Consider the following 16,612-nt stretch of genomic DNA (forward strand, 5'->3'; position numbering starts at 1 on the left):
AAATATAGACTTCTAAAGAACAAATTACAGTTAAAAATACCAGATATTTTGGGATATTCATCTTCATCTGAATACGTTATTTAATAAACTTTCTTAAGGAATCTAAATTGATAGAGAGGATTTAGGTTTTTTTTTTTTTTAAGTTGCGTCCTGATCCACACTCCATACCAGTAGGTGGCGGTAATGCACCTATAAGTTGTTTGCAACCGCCATAAAACCAAGAAGAAGAAGAAGAAGAAGAAGAAGAAGAAGAAGAAAACGAAAAATGCGCGGTTTTGTTTTGAACTGCCTGACCGGAAGAAGGCCGTCTTTAAATCAGGTTAGCTTTACAGGTGTGCTCGGTAAAGCCTTGCGTGACATGGTTGTTTCTGTGACTGATTGCCGCCATGACGGAAAATCATGTTCTTCGTGGAACCGGGGAACAGGTTACGCTTTTAATTTTGTGAATCTGTGCTCGCGGAGGAAATGGAAACCGACGAAACGTTGGAATTTTAACGGATATTAGCGAACCGCGCGGTGTTAGCTAAAGAGCTAGCATGTAGTTAAACGGTGTAAAAAAATAAATAAATAAACTATCTGGCCGGTCGTTACTCGGTTAATTTGTGCTTTAATGTGATTTTAGCTTGTTTTTTAAGTCGGTTTTTAACCGGTAGGGTTCTCATGTTTTCTGTCGGCAGGAGGATTGTGTCCCGGAGGAGGCTGCGGTTCAAACGGAGACGGAAGAAACATCTGCAACCGCGGAAATATCCCTGGTTCGGGTCATTTTATTTTACATAAATGTTGTTCTGTAAGGATAGAGTTCTTTGTTTTAAATCTGAAGACCTGAAACTGTAAAAAACATAAAATAATTCTGAACAGTTGGAAGATAAAAACCTAATCTGCTGTTTTCACTGTTTTAGCGGCTTTAATTCATTAGTTTTACAGTTTAAAACATGCTGAGTAATTTATTTCACAAATTAGCTTCAAGCCCAACGGATCTAAGGTTTTCAGGTTTAAATCAGCGACATGTATAAATGTATAAAAGATGAATTCTTACTGTTTTTTTATTATCTGTGCAGGACGTCGAGCCTGAAATGACTGACGAGACAAAAGACAAACTGAAGCTGGAGGACGAGGACAGATGGACGACCTGTCCACCTGCGGAGGACACCTCCGGCACCGAGGTCAAGGAGACAACGGTCTTCCGTTTCGTTCAGGTTTACTTAGCTTCTTAATTATTTATCTGTTCTTTAATTGTTTTTTTAATTGCTCTTATTTGTTTCGAACCAGTTAAAAGATATTCACCACAATGTTCTTGTTGCTAACTTCACAAAATCTCGTGCAGATCATTAGTATTTTCTTATAAATGATGATTTAAGTTAAATTAACGCTTATTAAAACACGTTTCTTTGTGTTTCAGGACTGGAAGCCCGGCTCTCGGTGTCGGGCCGTGTACTCAGAGGACGGCTTGGTTTACCCCGCCGAAGTTCTGTGGGTCAAAGGTCAGCGCTGCCGCGTTCGCTACGACGACTACAACAACGAGGAAGAGCTGGACGTTAGCGGTCTTCTGAGCCCCAACGAGCTCCACGGCCCGAGCAGAACCGCTGCCGCCACCAAGGTAAAGACACGGAGGTCGCTCATGATGATGGAAATCAACGTACTGAATGGATTTTAATTTCCTCTTCTGTTTAAGTCACGTTAAAGTGCATCACACAGAATTAAATCTGTTTTATTGTTATTAAAGTAAAACTTTTTATCAGTTTGTAAATGTCTATCGAATCTAATATCTGGAAACATCAGTGGTGCTGTTAGTTTTAAGTTTTAAACAGTTAGATTTATTTCACTTCCTGCATTTAACTGTTTTTATGAATTCAGGAGATCAGCAGCTTCACACACAGTTGATTTTTTTTTCTGTTTTAATGATTTCCACAAGTCCATGCTGCCAGCATCTGTTCTGGTTTACTGCTACGTGAAGATAAAAACTGTCCCTTCAGACAGGAACAGACTAATATTGATTAAGTTTTTAAAAATAACCTATATTTCTTCTGGTTTATTCAGTAAATAGATGGCATCGAATCCTCAGACTCAAGGCTGAGCTGTGTGAGTTTATAAACGTATGTCAGGAAGAAACATGGCCTGTGTCGGTTCTGTAGGGCAGCAGCTGGAGGTCCGGTCCGTCCAGCGGTAACGCTGACTGGAGGAGGCAGAGGAGGGGGGAGAACCAGGTAGAACAGGGAGGAGAGAGGAGGTCAGCGTGGAGAAATGATCAGAAATCCTCCACGGTTGGTCTTCGTCAGTAATGACGTAAAAATCTTCTTCGTTTTAAATCGTAAATCAGGTTCAGGTGTTTGAAAAGACAAAGTCTATAAAAACGACTCTGACAGATATTTGATGGAGTCCTGAGGTCCCTGAGACAAAGACATTTGTCCTGATGTTTGCCTTTGTCTCAAGCGGAGAAATCTGGGAGTGTTGTTTCTGAGTGACGGGAGACTACGTTCCAGCCCTCACCTGTGGTCAGGGGGCGTGGCTCAGGATCCTGGATCCAAGCAGGTGAAACGGGCGTCCACAGTACGGCGGCCGGGCTCAGCCTCGGAGAAGGAGGTGGAGCTGCTCTTCATCAGAAGATCCAGGATCCCTCCTGGGAGGAGATCCCGGGACAGACTCAGAACCCACAGTAACGTCCTCTCTGGGCTGGGAACACCTCGGGGAGGTCTAGGTTCCCCCCTCCTGGACCCAGCACCTCTGATCTGGACGGACGTTTACCTTGAGTGTTCTGAGAGCAACAGCGTGAACAGTAACAGTCGATCTGTCTCAGAGAATGGAGCTGAGAGCTACAACAACACGGAGAGGAGAAGCAGGACCTCCGATGAAGGAAATAATCAGAAGATGCGTCCGAGTTGCAGAGTTTTGAAGCATCTGAACGACTCTCCGACTAGTGTTTTTTATTCATTTCTTTTATGTTCAAATATTACAGATTGCTCCCACACTCATGTGACTTTTCGGCTCATCCGTTTTAAAGCTTTTAGAAAATTTTATTTGCATATAAATGGCTCTTTTTGTCCTATTTTTGTGAGTTGAGTTGTTTTTGTTTCTTAGATGAGATTAACTCCTTTAATCTATGACTTTATTGGGAGAAACTGAACCTTTAAAAACAAAGTAATCATTTTATTCTTTCAGGTACTTGAACACTCTGCAGCTCTGTTGCCAAATATGAGCGCATTGTTCGTTTTCTGCAGATGAAAGAAAGACCGGGGAGCCAGAACAAAATGGAGGAGGAAGCCAATGAAAAAGGAGGAAACCAGCAGAAAGACGAACCAACCAATAACAGCGTCCCTCCTTTTCCTCCATTTCCTCCTCCTCCTCGTCAGATGGGCTCGGCGGTAAATCTGACTCACATGTTCCCCAAATCATTTTAACACCTTTATCAAACAGGAAGTGCTGCAAAATACACTTTAATGTCGTTCAAACGTCTGTATTAACAACACTTATGTCTGTAAGAAGCAGGTTTTTATTCAAGTTTTACCAAATTATCCGTGAAGTACTCGAGTAGAAAGCTGAACATTTCTAAAAACGGTTATTGAACGCAGCTCATTCAGACGCGGAGGCTGGTGGCCTGTTTCAGATTATTATCAGCTTAAATGTGTTTTTAAACAACTTCACTGGTTGTCCTTGAGAATGTGGAGCAGAAGAACCATTACTGAGTTTGTTGTTGTTATTTCAGGGACCTTCATCTTTCTTCCTCCCTCCTCCTCCTCCCTCCTGGGCGTTCTGTGGCGGCCATGCTGACGGTTCTCCGGACGACGGCTCCGTCTCCAACATGCTGATGCTGTGGTACCTGTGCGGCTTCCTCACCGGCAGCTTCATGGTCGGTTAGAAACCCAAACCTGTCCAGGTGAAAATCAGGTGTGAAACCGTTTTAAACTCTCCTTGAACGGGTTTCTGTTTTCGTGTTTCAGACCCGGCAGCAGTTCAGGTCGCCCTCCAAAGACTAGGTGGAAAACCCGTCTGACCCAGGTGAACTCCGTTAACGAGTCACAGCTTCATCAGTAAAATCACGAGTTAATGACCCGCTCTGCTTTCCTTTCTGCTGCAGAGACCAAGGGATGCAGCCGGGACACTTTCCTTTCATTTGGAATGAGTTTTATTTTGTTTTTTATTATTTTTAAATGGTTTATTAGTTTAAATGTTGACCTGATGAAACTCTGCAGGAGAGTTTTGTGTTCGGAAGGTTTGGTTGCTCTCAGTCATGGCGGCTGCTGGGACTGAAACTCAAATGAACGTTTTCAGAGAACAAAGTCATTTGAGAATAAAAAGAAAAGGTGGAAACTTTCCTCTGATAATTCGTCTTCATGAACTAATCAACATCTGTGAGATCTGCTGTGTTTCGGAGCTTTAATGTGAAGCCCGGCTGCTCGGCTCTGACCCTCGTTGCCTCCATCTGTCGGCTATTAAAGCTCCGTGTGCTTTGACGTAAACGGTGACACGCAGAGACCCCGAGGAGCCGCCGCGCTTCCTGTCGGGCTGCGCCCCCAGAGGGACGTTTTCCTAAAACAAACCCTTGAAGTGTTCAGTGACGTTCAGTCCAGCACACCTGATTACCTCCTCAGCAGGTCCTCCAGGAGCCTGGTGTGCAGCAGAGAAACCTTTAGAACCTGCAGGATGGAGAACCCGGACTGGAAACCACTCCTGCAATGAATGTTGGGACGCTAACTGATGTAAGCAGAACAAAGAGATGGGCTTTATACCACCTGCTGACCCATTGAGACATATTAGAACCAGAGACAGGACACACAAAGGAAGAGCGCCCCCTTGTGGCTGGCTTCAGGTCAGCTTTTAAGCCCCGCCCCCTCCTTATAAATGAACAAACTCTCCTTACTTATAAAAGAACAGATGTTTCTGTTAATTTACATGGTTTCTGCCTTGCTGCTTTAGGTTTAAGTGCAGTTTGGTAAACGTTTAGCTTCAGTTAGTTGGATTACGCTGTGATTGACAGCCCGTCAGCGAGGTGGAAGGGTTGTGGGCGGGGCTTTTGTGTCAAGGGTCTGCTCCACGCCCCTGCTGCCGCAAACATGAGAACTCTCAAAACACAGACTTAACTCAAAAGTTGACTTCAGAAAGTCTGTCTTTAGTTTTCATCTATAGGAAGTTAATATAAAGATAAAAACTGTTAAATCTTTACTTCCTAAATTTGGTTAAAAATTACATTTCTGGGACATGGACCCAGCTGGTTTCAGCTGCTTGTTAGATTTTGTCTGTAATGAAACTGCTGGGCTCAGATGTTCCACCTCACAAGGTGAAACCTGCTCCGTCACGTCCTGTTTGACAGAGCAGAGGTCCGACCTCAGAGGTCAGCTGCCTGATTGCCTTGGCTTTTTAGTAAATATTGTCCGAGTGACCTCAGAGCCGCCGTCGAGCGCTATAAACCGTCCAGAGTCCAGCCGGCAGGACAGAGGACCGGCGCTCGGCTTTCTTCAGGCTCCTCAGCACCCGTCAATCCCGTACCGAGTCCGTCAGCACCATGGTCCGAGGCAGGATGCTGCTGCTCAGCGCCTCTTGCTGGCTGCTGGTGGCGTTGGGGAGCTGCGACAATCTGATAGAGGAGCGATCGCCCGAATACGGCGTCATAAAGAACGAGGAGGAGAAGGAGCTGGTGAGTCAGAGGCTGATTATTGATCAGAACCTTTTTTATAATCTGTAACTTTTATAGTCTCTCTTCTGTGTTCACCTCCTCACGTAATGTTCAAAGGCCCGTGGAATTATTGGACCTGTTAGTTTTCCCGGCTGACGTCGTCTCTGTTCGCCCCTCAGATCGAAGCCCTGCAGGAAGTTCTGGAGAAGCTGAAGAACAAACAGCTGCCGTCGTCGGAGAAGAAGCTCGGCTGGCTTCCTCCTGTAAGAACATCCTCCTGCTCTCACCTCAAACACCGCTCCTCCACCAGGAGCACCAAATAATCCGAAACGAACACGATATTTTCTTGGTTTAGGTTTGGACCGGTGAGGTCAGAGGTGTTTCAGGTCAGGGTTCCTCTGCTCCTCAGGTTGATCTTTAGGGTTTCCAGATCTTCAAGTTTGGAGAAAACGTTTTAAAGAATCTAAAGTTCAAACAGCAGAGTGCTTTTCAGATCTGTTCTATGAAGCGCAAAAGTTTTAAACTTCACAAAGCTTAAATATGTGATATGTCTAAGTGTGTGTGTGTGTGTGTGTGTGTGTCAGTGCGACGCAGGGGAGCAGTGTGCGGTCCGTAAGGGCTCCAGGATCGGGAAGCTGTGCGGATGCCCCAGAGGGAACGTCTGTAACTTCAGCGTCCTTAAATGTGTATAAAGCTCCAACATAAATCTCTTGTGGGTCATATGCAAAAATATATATATACTTTTAGAAAACCTTCTGTGTGGGTTTGTTTTTGTTGTTGGGAGAAATGATCAGGTTGTTTTAGGCCGGTAAACTAAAGAGATCGACTTGTTTGAGTTTAAAAAACTGAGGTTAAAATAAAATATTCCTGCTGCTGCAGCCTGGATGGTTTATTAAAAACATGAAGATTAGAACCAGCAGGACTGAACATCTGGGGGACCAGCAGACCTTAAATATCCAGAAGTTCCCTTTAGGCTGGCTCAGTGATTTAAGCCCCGCCCCCTTCCACGTAAACAAACAGAACATGGCCCTAATTAAACTTTCAAAGACACCTCAGATGTTGACGTTTGTTGATTTCTGTAGCTCTAATGTTGCTGCTGATTGAATATTTAGTTATGAATGGATGGGCGGGGCTTAAAGCCTCACACTCCTACTGCTCAGACTCTGGTTCCAAAAATAAAAATTATCCGTTAACCTGAGGAGTGAAACCAGAAGTTTGGTTTGGTTACTGCGACAGAACTGGACCAAGAATGTCATAGAAACTGCTCAGGTTTATTATTCAAATGAATACATCCCACCCTGAGCCCCCCACCCCCACAACCCTTCAACCCAGCGTCAGACAGAATTTATTAAAAGCTTCTAAAGTCGTCGTTCTGCGGTGAAAAAAAAAAAAAGCTTCAAACTGTGATCGTTGTGTTTAACAACAGGAGTTACAGCAGAATAAATCCATTCACACACATGGAGTCTGAGTACAGCTTAAAAAGATTTTAAAAAAATAAAATAAAAACCACGTGGATCAGCTGCAGCGAAGTTCCAAAAGTCCGACAGTCATCGAACGCCTCGGCGGTGAAGTTAAAAGCGAAAAGTCTGTTTGTCTCCTGTTTGTTCTGCAGACAGGAAGTGTGTACAGCAGTCTTCCTGTTGGCCCAGGCTCCGCCCCCTCCTGGACCTCAGCGCCAGCTGTCGGTTTGACCGACCGTCCCCTCGAGCTCCTGAACGCAACACAGAGATGTTCAGGTCCACACAAGAGAAAATCCACTCAAAAAAAGTATTTGTACCACAACACGTACAACAGACAGCTGTGTGCAAAAATCAGTTATTATTATTATCTCTGTTTCTGTCCTCGTTTCTGAACGTGACAGCACATTGTTCAGTCCAAAATTATTATTTTATATCTGCTCACACTTTTAAAATATAAAACGGAAAACCATGAAGTGAAAATGTGTGCTATTTTGTAATTTTTTAACTATTTTAATGGATAACTTTTAATAAAATCAACCTCATTTCAACAGATTTCTTGGCTTTAGCTGCAAAATGTCTAAAACTTAGATTTTATGTCACAGCTTTTAATTCAGTTTTAATCAAAAGCTGAGCAGGGTGAATAAACTGATGATTTATCTGTATTTTCCATCGTCTGTCTTTTGCACAATGAGCAGCAGGTGGCGCTCTGACTCTTCTACACTGAGCTCTGTTTGTTATTAGTTTACCTGCAGGAAAAATGTTATTTACTTTAACACCAGGAGCACTCCTAAACTGACGTTTGTCTGTTTTTTTGTGTTTTAAAAGTGAAATTTGAATAAAGTTGAGTTTAACTGGTAATCACTGTTTTGCTTGCAGCGATGCGTTCACTGGCAGCGGGACGTTTGAGAGTTCTGCTGGTTTCACATCATGTGCGGCCAATTTTCTGAGGCGTTCCCCCCCCCCCGGGGACTCACAGGTTAGCAGATGCAGAGCGCCACAGAGCAGCACCGTCAGCGCAGGAATACCAGCGAGGGGAGTGGCGGCGTCTTTGGGAGGAGAGGAGGAGTCCACCTGCTGCTTCCGCTCAGGAGCTTCAGATTCAGCATCTTTGCACTTCTGACTGTTGGACCCCAAACACAGACAGGATCAGTGACACGAAGTGGCGCTGAAGTCCTGCGGCGGAGGCTCAGCGTGGACTCACAGTTGTTTCTGCAGGTACTGCCGGTTGGACTCGCAGGCTTTGGTCTGACTCTGAGCGGCCATCATCTGACTGTCAGCTGATGCCTTCAGGTTCAGGCAGGACTCAGTCTGATGGTCGGCCTGGGTCAGGTTCTGGTGCAGGGCCTCGATTTGCTCTGTGGACACAGAAAAGACTCCTCAGCAGCAGACCTGAAGGTCTTCTGGTGGGACAACCTCTGACCTCACAGCTGTGCTCAGAAACACTGAGGGTTTTCTCAAAATGTGGATCTGTAGAAAGGTTACGAGCAGGACACATCTTACCTGTCACAGATAGCTCTTTGAACGACATGCAGAGAAGCATTTCTCTGGTTTTGTTTGTTTTTTTCTAACTCGGCATAACTCGTTTTCTAACTTTTAGGACGTTTTATTCCAAAGTAAAATGGCCTACAGCTGGACGTTTTGTCCTGTTAGGGCGTTTCATTAAGCAGCTATTTGTTCCTCTGAAGTTACGTTGTTTTGATCGTTTTGTTTTCAGCCTGACGTGAAGGAGAAGATAAAAACGATGAAGACGAAGACGTGCGTCAGAGACATGAAAGTCAAGGTTGGGAGTCTGTGACATGTGACACGGCGGTGTGAGGCCGCTCCCTCTGAGCTGTTAGCACAACACTGATGCTGACCTCATCACAGGGAAACCCACGTTTCAGTCCTGACCGTTCTGCAGGGACGGACCCTGAGATCGGTCCTGCAGGGACGGACCTGAGATCAGTCCTGATTGGGTCCTGCAGGGACGGACCCTGAGATCGGTCCTGCAGGGACGGACCTAAGATCGGTCCTGCAGGGACAGACCTGAGATCAGTCCTGCAGGGACAGACCTGAGATCAGTCCTGCAGGGACGAACCTGAGATCAGTCCTGATTGGGTCTTGCAGGGACAGACCTGAGATCAGTCCTGCGGGGACAGACCTGAGATCAGTCCTGCAGGGACGAACCTGAGATCAGTCCTGATTGGGTCTTGCAGGGACAGACCTGAGATCAGTCCTGCAGGGACGAACCTGAGATCAGTCCTGCGGGGACAGACCTGAGATCAGTCCAGTCTGAACCACAATGAGACCTTGAGGTCTCAAACCGGACTTGTCTCCTGTCCTCGTCCTCTCAGCGTCCCTCAGTGGGAAACTCAAACCGAGGGTTCAGCTGAGTTTATTCCTTTCTGCTTCTCTCTCACAGATCCGACTGTTTCTGCGTTTATATTTCGGTCTGATTACATCATCACAGAAGGATCTCCCTGCTCCACACACACCATCCAGCGGTGTGTTTTTGTTTACTCTGACTCACGGGTCGTCATGGTAACGAGGGAGGGAGGGAGCGCAGCTAAGAATACCAGCGGCAGCTCGGTCCTTTCATGGCGGTGATGGAGTTTATACGACGGCGTTTACCTTCCTGCAGGCCAAGCTGCCGGGTGAGGTTGGCCTCCCTTTGCTGCAGCTGCTGCACCTCCTCCTGCAGGACGCTGATGTTCCCGTTCAGGACGGCCTGCAGGACGAAACAAACACGCCCCGTCACTGAGAGCCGGAAGGAAAAACACAGCTTCGGCTGCTTCCTGGGAAAACAGCTGAAGGCTGCTGGGAAGCTAAATGCAGCAAAACCGGCTAAAAAATGAGCTCAGCTGCAGCTAAAAGCTAAATACACACAACAGGAAATTAGGATAAAATGAGCTACAAGCTAAAAGCAGCTAAACTGGAGCTAAAAGCAGCTGAAGCAGATTTCAAAGAGAACAGTGATTTTTGTGCTACAGGGTTCTGCAGGAGTCTTTCTGACAGATTCATGAGATATTTTACTAACAGACGACGCCTTTCGCTGATATAGTTGATTGAATGTGAGTTGTGAGGTTTTTAAAAACTTCGTTTTGTGCGTAAAGCTTGTAACTTTATAAAAAAATAAATAAAAAGCCGACTGTTTTGAGGGTTTTCCATCAGAACATTCCTTTCATTGAGCGCAGCGGTTAAAGTTGGATCGGTTCCTAAAGGGAAACAGGAACACTCCGACTCTCAGCTAGCACCACAGCACATCCAGCTTAGCTGCGGCGGCTCGCCCGCTCAGACTGAGTCTCCGGGAGCTGGATAGATTAGGTCAGGATGACCTAACAAATCCCGGCTTAATCCAGGATCTACGTTCAGTGAAACAGATTGTTGGCTTCAGTCATTTTTATTCTGCTTTGGGTCAAAAATGACAATAAATCTGATTATAGTTCCTGATAGTTTCTAAAATTAAAAGCATCTAAACTCACTGGCCTCTTCATTAGGTCCACCCTGCTGGTACCATTTGGACCTCTTTCAGAACTGCCTCCGTTCTCCGTGGTAAAGATCTAACATCTCTCTGACATATTAGCACCACACGTCCCTGATCTGAAACTTCTGTTCCGGCACACCCAGAAGGTTCTGGGCTGAGTTCTGCCGAGCCTGGAGGCGTTCGGGTTCCAGTGAATCCAGACTCATCTTACTGTCTGGTTGTTGATGACCCTGAGTGAACTGCAGCCTCGGTTTCCTGTTCCTGGCTGACAGGAGAGGAACCCGGTGTGGTCTCCAGCTGCTGTGGCCCATCTGAGGTTGTTGAGCGTTCAGAGATGGCGTCCTGCAGACCTTGGTTGGAGGAGCGGTTATTGAAGCTCCTGACTTCTTTCTGTCATCTCTAACCTCCGACATGAACGAGACGTTTTCATCTTCTCTGTTTTGGACCGTTCTCTGTAGACCCTGGAGATGGTTGTGTGTAAATCCCAGCAGAGCAGCAGTTTCTGAAACGCTCAGATTAACAACCTCGTTCAGACCTTCCAGAATGGATCGGGGATCAGAATGCTTTTAAAACTTTAAGTTAAGTTTGTACTCTACATCCTGAGTTCATGTGCTCCTTATCTCCAACCCAAACAGGCCTGCCTCTCATGTTCTGCTGGTGATTCCCAACCACCGTTATCACGTTTAGTTTTGGTTTAATCCTGTATGACCGAACTATCTCCTCTTCTGTTTCCTCCACCTTCCTGTGAGGGCTCGAATATCTGCTGATCCTGACGCTTCTTCTCCTGCATCATCTGCACCCATACCTGCAGGAACCCATCCAGATGTCATGTCTCCTCCTGCCTCTATGGCTCTGAATAAGGAGGGAGTTTTATCTTTTCTCGTGTCTGATTTGTTGGAGGAATCTGAACATAAACCTTCACCTTCCTCTCCAGCTTGACGCAGCTCTAAAGGTTCAAACTGCTGAACTATCACCGATCCTTTAATGTACAGTGACGTTTAACCCTGGAGGAATAAATAAAGGTTATTATTTCAGCAGGTGCATTAATGCGCTGAGCTGCTGCTCTGTGATTGGCTGATTGATCAGTGTCTGATCTGAGTTCTGCACGTTTCTGCGCTGTGTGTATTTGGGTGCAGATCTTTTCTGCAGGAAGTGAGGCGGAGGAAGCTGCGGTTCTTTCTGCTGACGCTGCCAGCCTGAGGTTTTCAGGTGCAGCCACTGACAGAACGTCCCTCCACACCTTTCACAGCGGCTGCAAATATCACACAGAGCCTGAATATTTCACAGAGGGCCGGACAGGCAGGACAGATAAACCAGTCACGGGTTAAGTACCTTCCCGGCATGCCTCGGGGCGGACGGCGCAGCGGAGCGTCTGATAAAAGTGAAATCAGAAGACGACCTGAAGGAGTTAAAGGATTTGATGCTTGAGCGTGAAGACAGGAAGCTGACAGGAAAGAGACGTTTTTGGTTCTTTCCTGATGTGAACAAATGTCCTGTTTGTCTCAGCAGATGATCAGAACTACTGTGACTTAAAACATGATACCAGTTCAACAAGCTCCTCATCTCCCCTCAGGATATCTCCTCCCAGGTGTGCAGGTCCTCGTTGTGTCTTCACCAGTCCTCTTAGGTCTTTATTGCCCGCCACTGAAAGGGGAAAGGCGGGCGATAAGCTTTTTGCCTCTGTTTCCTGCAGAAATCACTGGCTGTTCGTCTACCGCGAGCCGACCTTAACCAGCACATAAATGCTCTGTCTTACAGCTATTCTGCTAAAGTTTGGTGTGGTAGGAAGATTGGACCAAAATGGCTCAAACTCCAGGATGACGTGAATCTAAAACTCTAGACGGCAGCGGGCGATATGCGTTCACGCAGCTATTCAGCCTGTTTTTAGTTTACACCTCATGACATCTTTAATATTTTAAAAAATAAAGTGTTAAACCTAAACTTTCTCCTCCATCAGAAGACTCAAACAGCAGCAACAACGCAGGGAGTCAGGGTGCTTTTATTCTGAAAGGTAAAAAAAAAAAATATTACGAGGAAATTAAATTGTTATGAAGACATTTACGCTTTCAGTGAAAATGAAACTTAAACCTGCCGAGTCAGAGGAAACCACCTACAGTCTGAGGTTTCACACCGTTTTCTGCATCTGCTCGCTTAAACAAAACTTTACAAATCTTCCAGAGACGACCCGAATTGATTTTCAAATAACCTCTTAGTTTTAGCACCACTCTTTATACATTTATTTTATTCATTTAAAACCTTTAGAGGTGTTTAAACAAAAATTTACTTTTACCTTTTCAGATATTTGTGCTGCCAGGTTTAAAACAATGCTGCAAGGAGCTAAAAAACACAAGTTTAATTTAAATGTTTTTGTCCTTTTGTTGCTGTTCTACACACTAAAGAGTCCTGGCACCGAGTGTTTGTGGTCTGTTAGCAAAATATCTCATGAAAAAGTCAACAAGGAGGCTAATCCACTAAACAAAGGCAGTCAGTTCAACAGATGGTAGTAACTGAGAGTCGTCCCCATCACACGCGAGGCGGCGGGTGATATGCAAGCTTCAAACGATCAGAGCATACTTTCTGTCTCCAGAGCTCAGCGCTTTCTAAATCCTGGCTGAGAGGAGAGGAAGGAGGGGAGAAGTCAGGCCGAAGGAAGGGAGCGAGGGAGCAGCGGAGCAGAGGTGAGGAAGAGGAGGGGTGAGTCACGAACAACCACAAGGAGAAAGGCGAACACGCAGTTTTTCCGAAGCTGGAAGCGTGTCCTGATGGGAGGGAAGCTGACGTCCTCCCTGAATGGAAACAGGAGGGAGGAGGTCCGCTCAGATTTTAAAACGCGACTAACAGCAGCCCACTTCGTCCTGAATTTACCAGAGCATGATGGGAAGTTAATTAAAGGCCCAGCAGTTGTTGGAGGAATGCATATCGCCGGCCACCTTTCAGACTGAGATCATCAGATGAGGGCAAAGCTTGTAGATCTCTCTGAATTTAAATGAATGTAAAAGCCCCACCACCAGTTTTTACACTCAAATAGTTCAATTTAAACAAGTTTGACCTTTTTTAACTCAGCTGAATCAGATAAAGTCTTACCAACCGTTACTAGTTGTGACTTCTTAAGGGTTTGTCAGGTTTTAAATGTTTTCTGCACCGTTTTTGTCGAAGATTTTAGTTTCAGTTTGAGCTCGTTTCTGCTTGGTGTGACCCGTGTCACACTCTGTAAACTGCCTGGTTGTTTTGATGACTGTCGGGTCGTAGTTTGGGTCATGGGTGAAAACACCATCGCCCTGTCGCCTGCAGGGCTGAATTAGTTCCCTGGATTCTTCACCGAAAAGAATAAATTATTTACTGGAGAAAAAAACATTCTCACTGTAAACAAATAACAATCTGCAGAAAACCGTCACTCTGGATGGGAAGAGAAAAATCTGCTTCTGGCTGGACGGATTTTAACAGATGTGAGTGAATCGTGAAAACACGGAGTAATTTAGTCTTATCTTGGTTCCGTTGAGGAATGAAAAACAGAGCAGCTCAGTCGTGTTTTCAGGAGGATAAGCGTGACCTTCTGAATACTCTGAATTCTTTCTCTTTTTCCGTCTTGGCTCCAGATTCTGACTCAAATCTGGGAAGTTTTTCCTGCTCTGATCTGGGATGAAGCGGAAAGTTTGGGATTGGACTCACGTTCTCCTGCCGGCACTCCTCCAGCGTGTGGTTGGTGATGTTGAGGCGCCCCAGCAGGAGCACCTTCTCCACTTCCAGCCGGTCCTTCTCCTCGCGGGCCTTCAGCACCAGCTTCTCCAGGGCCAGCTTGTCCTCTTGGTGCACCACCTTGGCTCCCTCCATCTTCTCCCTGATGTCCCTCAGCTCGGCACGGCACTGGGCTGAGCCCTTCAGGTCTGGAGACGTGGCCCACACCACGATGATGATGATGGCGATGATGGACCAGAGGGTCAGAAGCCCGATCACCACATTCTTCACCTTGCCGGAGCTTTTGGAGTCGGCGGCCATGATGCTCAGAGGTGGAGAAGATGAAGCTGCTCTCAGAGAGTCTCAGGTTGAAATGAGCTGGAGTTTCCCTTCAGAGGAGGCAGGGAGGAACAGGGAGGAGCTCCGTCACGGGGGACACCACCCCCTTCCTCCCCTACCCCTCCCACATCCACCCAGAACCTCACCCTCTTCCTCCCTAAATGTTGTCAGGTTCAGAAAAGACCAACAGGACAGTTACATCAGAGTTAAACACACATGGAAAGTTTGCTGTGTGTGTGTGTGTGTGTGTGTGTGTGTGTGTGTGTGTGTGTGTGTGTGTGTGTGAAGAACACTGCTTCTCTGTTTTTCAGCCACTCAGCCTTGAACTTGGATGAACTCTCCAACTGAAAACTCGCTGAAAGGAAACTCGGAGACGAACAGAAACGCGTAAAACTGAAGAAGCCTGGCCACAGGCCACGCCCCCCCCCCCCCCACACACACACACACAGACGCCCCGGGGGCCACACAAAGCCACGCCCACTCGCCTGTCTGTCTGAGCCGTGATTGGCTCAGCAGAAAGCTCTCCTGGAAACGGCCAAACTGCATCTTTTATAAACATATTTTAATTAATTCCAGGAGTCCCGAATCCTCCGGCTCGCTCCACCTGCCTAACCCAGCGTGGGTGGAGACCAGAATCAGCCGAAATATCTCAGGACGGTTCTGTTGGCGTCCAAATAAAGCTTCAGTTTGGATTTTGGTTCCCTGCGGAGAACGGGTTCACAACATTCTTTAGCAACAGCTAAGATGTGTTCAACGACACAAACATTGTTAAAAATGTAAATAAACACAGAATGGAAACAATTAACTGTTTCCATTTTTCTCCTTTTTATCTTTTGGAGGAAGTGGTCTGTTCAGCAGCACCATCTTGCTAACATTGCTAACAGTACCTACCATTTTGCTACTTTTAGCTTCTAGTTTGCATTTTGATATTTTATCAAATCTTTTGCAATGTTTAGGTTTCAGCTAGCGTTTCGTTTCTTTAATTTTTTAGCTCACCTTTTGCTGTTTTTGGTACTTTTAGCCTTTACATTACCTTTTGCTAGTTTTAGCACCTAGCTATCATTTTGCAACTTTTAGTCTGTAGCTAGTCTACTTTTATTTTCTAGCTAACATTTTGCCACTTTTAGCTTTTGTTTTGCTACTTTTGGCCGTTGGCTACCTTTCTGCTTCTTCTAGCTAGTCTTTTTCTAGGTTTTGCTTTAAGCTAACCTTTTGCTACTTTTACCTACTTTGTTTGCTGGTTTTGGCCAGCGTTGTGCTATATTTAGCTACTAGCTATCACCAGATTCTAGCAACCTTTTCCTACTTTTAGGTTTTAGCTAGCATTTTGCTACATTAAATTTTTAGCTAACTTTTTGCTGTTTTTTGTGATTATGCTACTTCTAGCTTTTAGCTAGTGCTTTGCTTCTTTCGGCTTAAAGGAGTTAAGTGAGGCTAAAGTACCTCAGGACAGCCAAAGCAGACTCATTCTAAAAGTTCAGAGAGTTTGAAAAACGTCCGAGCTGAACCTCGGCTGCAGCGAGCAGCAGGAAGCCGTTTGTTAGCTTGTCTCTTTCCGACCAGAACCTGGAAAATAAAAAACACTTTATTGGTGTTTCTCTTCAAGCTTCCTCTGTTCAAACAGGAAGTTCTGTCTGTGCGTTCAGGTGAGGTCAAAGGTCACCTGTAGCACGGTAACAGGAAATAACAAGGATAGGAGTGTTAGCATTAGCAGCTCGAGCTAAAAGGCTAACAACACATAAACCCTCCTTTAAATAAAAAACATTGTTGAATGTTTCCGAAGCTGCAGCTGTGAAAACATGTTTACAATCTAATGAGATAATTAGTCTGTTTTTACCTGATCTTTCTTTAGTTTTAATAAAACATTAAAATACTGGTTCATCAATATTTAATCAAAGCTGGGAGAACTGATCTTAAAGATGGATGTTTGAGCTCTTGGTGTCACTTTGGACTGGAGGATCTCATGTTCTGGAGCCTGGACTGAAGTCCTCCAGCACCTCCACCTGCAGCCCCACCTGCAGCCCCACCTGCAGCTCCACTTACAGCTCCAGGAGCCCCACCTGCAGC

The 16,612-nt window shown here is 45.6% G+C and overlaps 3 protein-coding genes across 7 annotated transcripts; 2 read left to right on the forward strand and 1 right to left on the reverse strand.

Moving 5' to 3' along the window:
- The first annotated feature begins 223 nt into the window (after positions 1-223).
- Positions 224-4,309, forward strand: LOC108228757 (survival motor neuron protein). 5 transcript variants are annotated; one of them, XM_037981288.1, is made up of 9 exons: positions 224-319; positions 678-752; positions 1,059-1,163; positions 1,400-1,597; positions 2,133-2,261; positions 3,216-3,359; positions 3,701-3,848; positions 3,936-3,993; positions 4,073-4,309. In XM_037981288.1, exons 1-8 carry the CDS (start codon positions 266-268, stop codon positions 3,986-3,988), a joined length of 906 nt encoding a protein of 301 aa, XP_037837216.1. In that variant the 5' UTR covers positions 224-265; the 3' UTR covers positions 3,989-3,993; positions 4,073-4,309. The 5 variants fall into 5 exon arrangements, with proteins under 5 accessions (XP_037837216.1, XP_037837213.1, XP_037837215.1 ...); XM_037981285.1 differs by having other exon boundaries at positions 230-319; positions 1,059-1,196; XM_037981287.1 differs by having other exon boundaries at positions 233-319; positions 1,059-1,196; positions 3,701-3,844.
- Positions 4,310-4,460: 151 nt separating this feature from the next.
- On the forward strand, positions 4,461-7,037 carry LOC108228758 (cocaine- and amphetamine-regulated transcript protein). The gene is made up of 3 exons (XM_017404367.3): positions 4,461-5,629; positions 5,788-5,871; positions 6,193-7,037. Exons 1-3 carry the CDS (start codon positions 5,498-5,500, stop codon positions 6,298-6,300), a joined length of 324 nt encoding a protein of 107 aa, XP_017259856.1. The 5' UTR covers positions 4,461-5,497; the 3' UTR covers positions 6,301-7,037.
- Positions 7,011-14,601, reverse strand: si:ch211-1a19.3. The gene is made up of 5 exons (XM_017404368.3): positions 14,201-14,601; positions 9,679-9,775; positions 8,270-8,423; positions 8,043-8,188; positions 7,011-7,319 (listed from the first exon to the last, which is right to left on the reverse strand). Coding segments are annotated over exons 1-5 (726 nt in total). The 5' UTR covers positions 14,528-14,601; the 3' UTR covers positions 7,011-7,317.
- Positions 14,602-16,612: the final 2,011 nt, after the last annotated feature.

This window comes from Kryptolebias marmoratus, linkage group LG18, assembly GCF_001649575.2.
Source record: "Kryptolebias marmoratus isolate JLee-2015 linkage group LG18, ASM164957v2, whole genome shotgun sequence".
NCBI lineage: Eukaryota > Metazoa > Chordata > Actinopteri > Cyprinodontiformes > Rivulidae > Kryptolebias > Kryptolebias marmoratus.

What these genes read in the sequence shown, in the direction of transcription:
- LOC108228757 (XM_037981285.1), top strand. Translation starts at nt 266, where the DNA reads ATGCGCGGTTTTGTTTTGAACTGCCTGACCGGAAGAAGGCCGTCTTTA. An exon ending in CAACCGCGGAAATATCCCTG is followed by an intron (nt 753 to 1,058) that starts GTTCGGGTCATT and finishes TTATCTGTGCAG; the next exon opens with GACGTCGAGCCTGAAATGAC. An exon ending in ATGATCAGAAATCCTCCACG is followed by an intron (nt 2,262 to 3,215) that starts GTTGGTCTTCGT and finishes CGTTTTCTGCAG; the next exon opens with ATGAAAGAAAGACCGGGGAG.
- LOC108228758 (XM_017404367.3), top strand. Translation starts at nt 5,498, where the DNA reads ATGGTCCGAGGCAGGATGCTGCTGCTCAGCGCCTCTTGCTGGCTGCTG. An exon ending in ACGAGGAGGAGAAGGAGCTG is followed by an intron (nt 5,630 to 5,787) that starts GTGAGTCAGAGG and finishes TTCGCCCCTCAG; the next exon opens with ATCGAAGCCCTGCAGGAAGT. An exon ending in AGCTCGGCTGGCTTCCTCCT is followed by an intron (nt 5,872 to 6,192) that starts GTAAGAACATCC and finishes TGTGTGTGTCAG; the next exon opens with TGCGACGCAGGGGAGCAGTG.
- si:ch211-1a19.3 (XM_017404368.3), bottom strand. Translation starts at nt 14,527, where the DNA reads ATGGCCGCCGACTCCAAAAGCTCCGGCAAGGTGAAGAATGTGGTGATC. An exon ending in AGGAGTGCCGGCAGGAGAAC is followed by an intron (nt 9,776 to 14,200) that starts GTGAGTCCAATC and finishes TTCGTCCTGCAG; the next exon opens with GCCGTCCTGAACGGGAACAT. An exon ending in CAGTACCTGCAGAAACAACT is followed by an intron (nt 8,189 to 8,269) that starts GTGAGTCCACGC and finishes GGGGTCCAACAG; the next exon opens with TCAGAAGTGCAAAGATGCTG.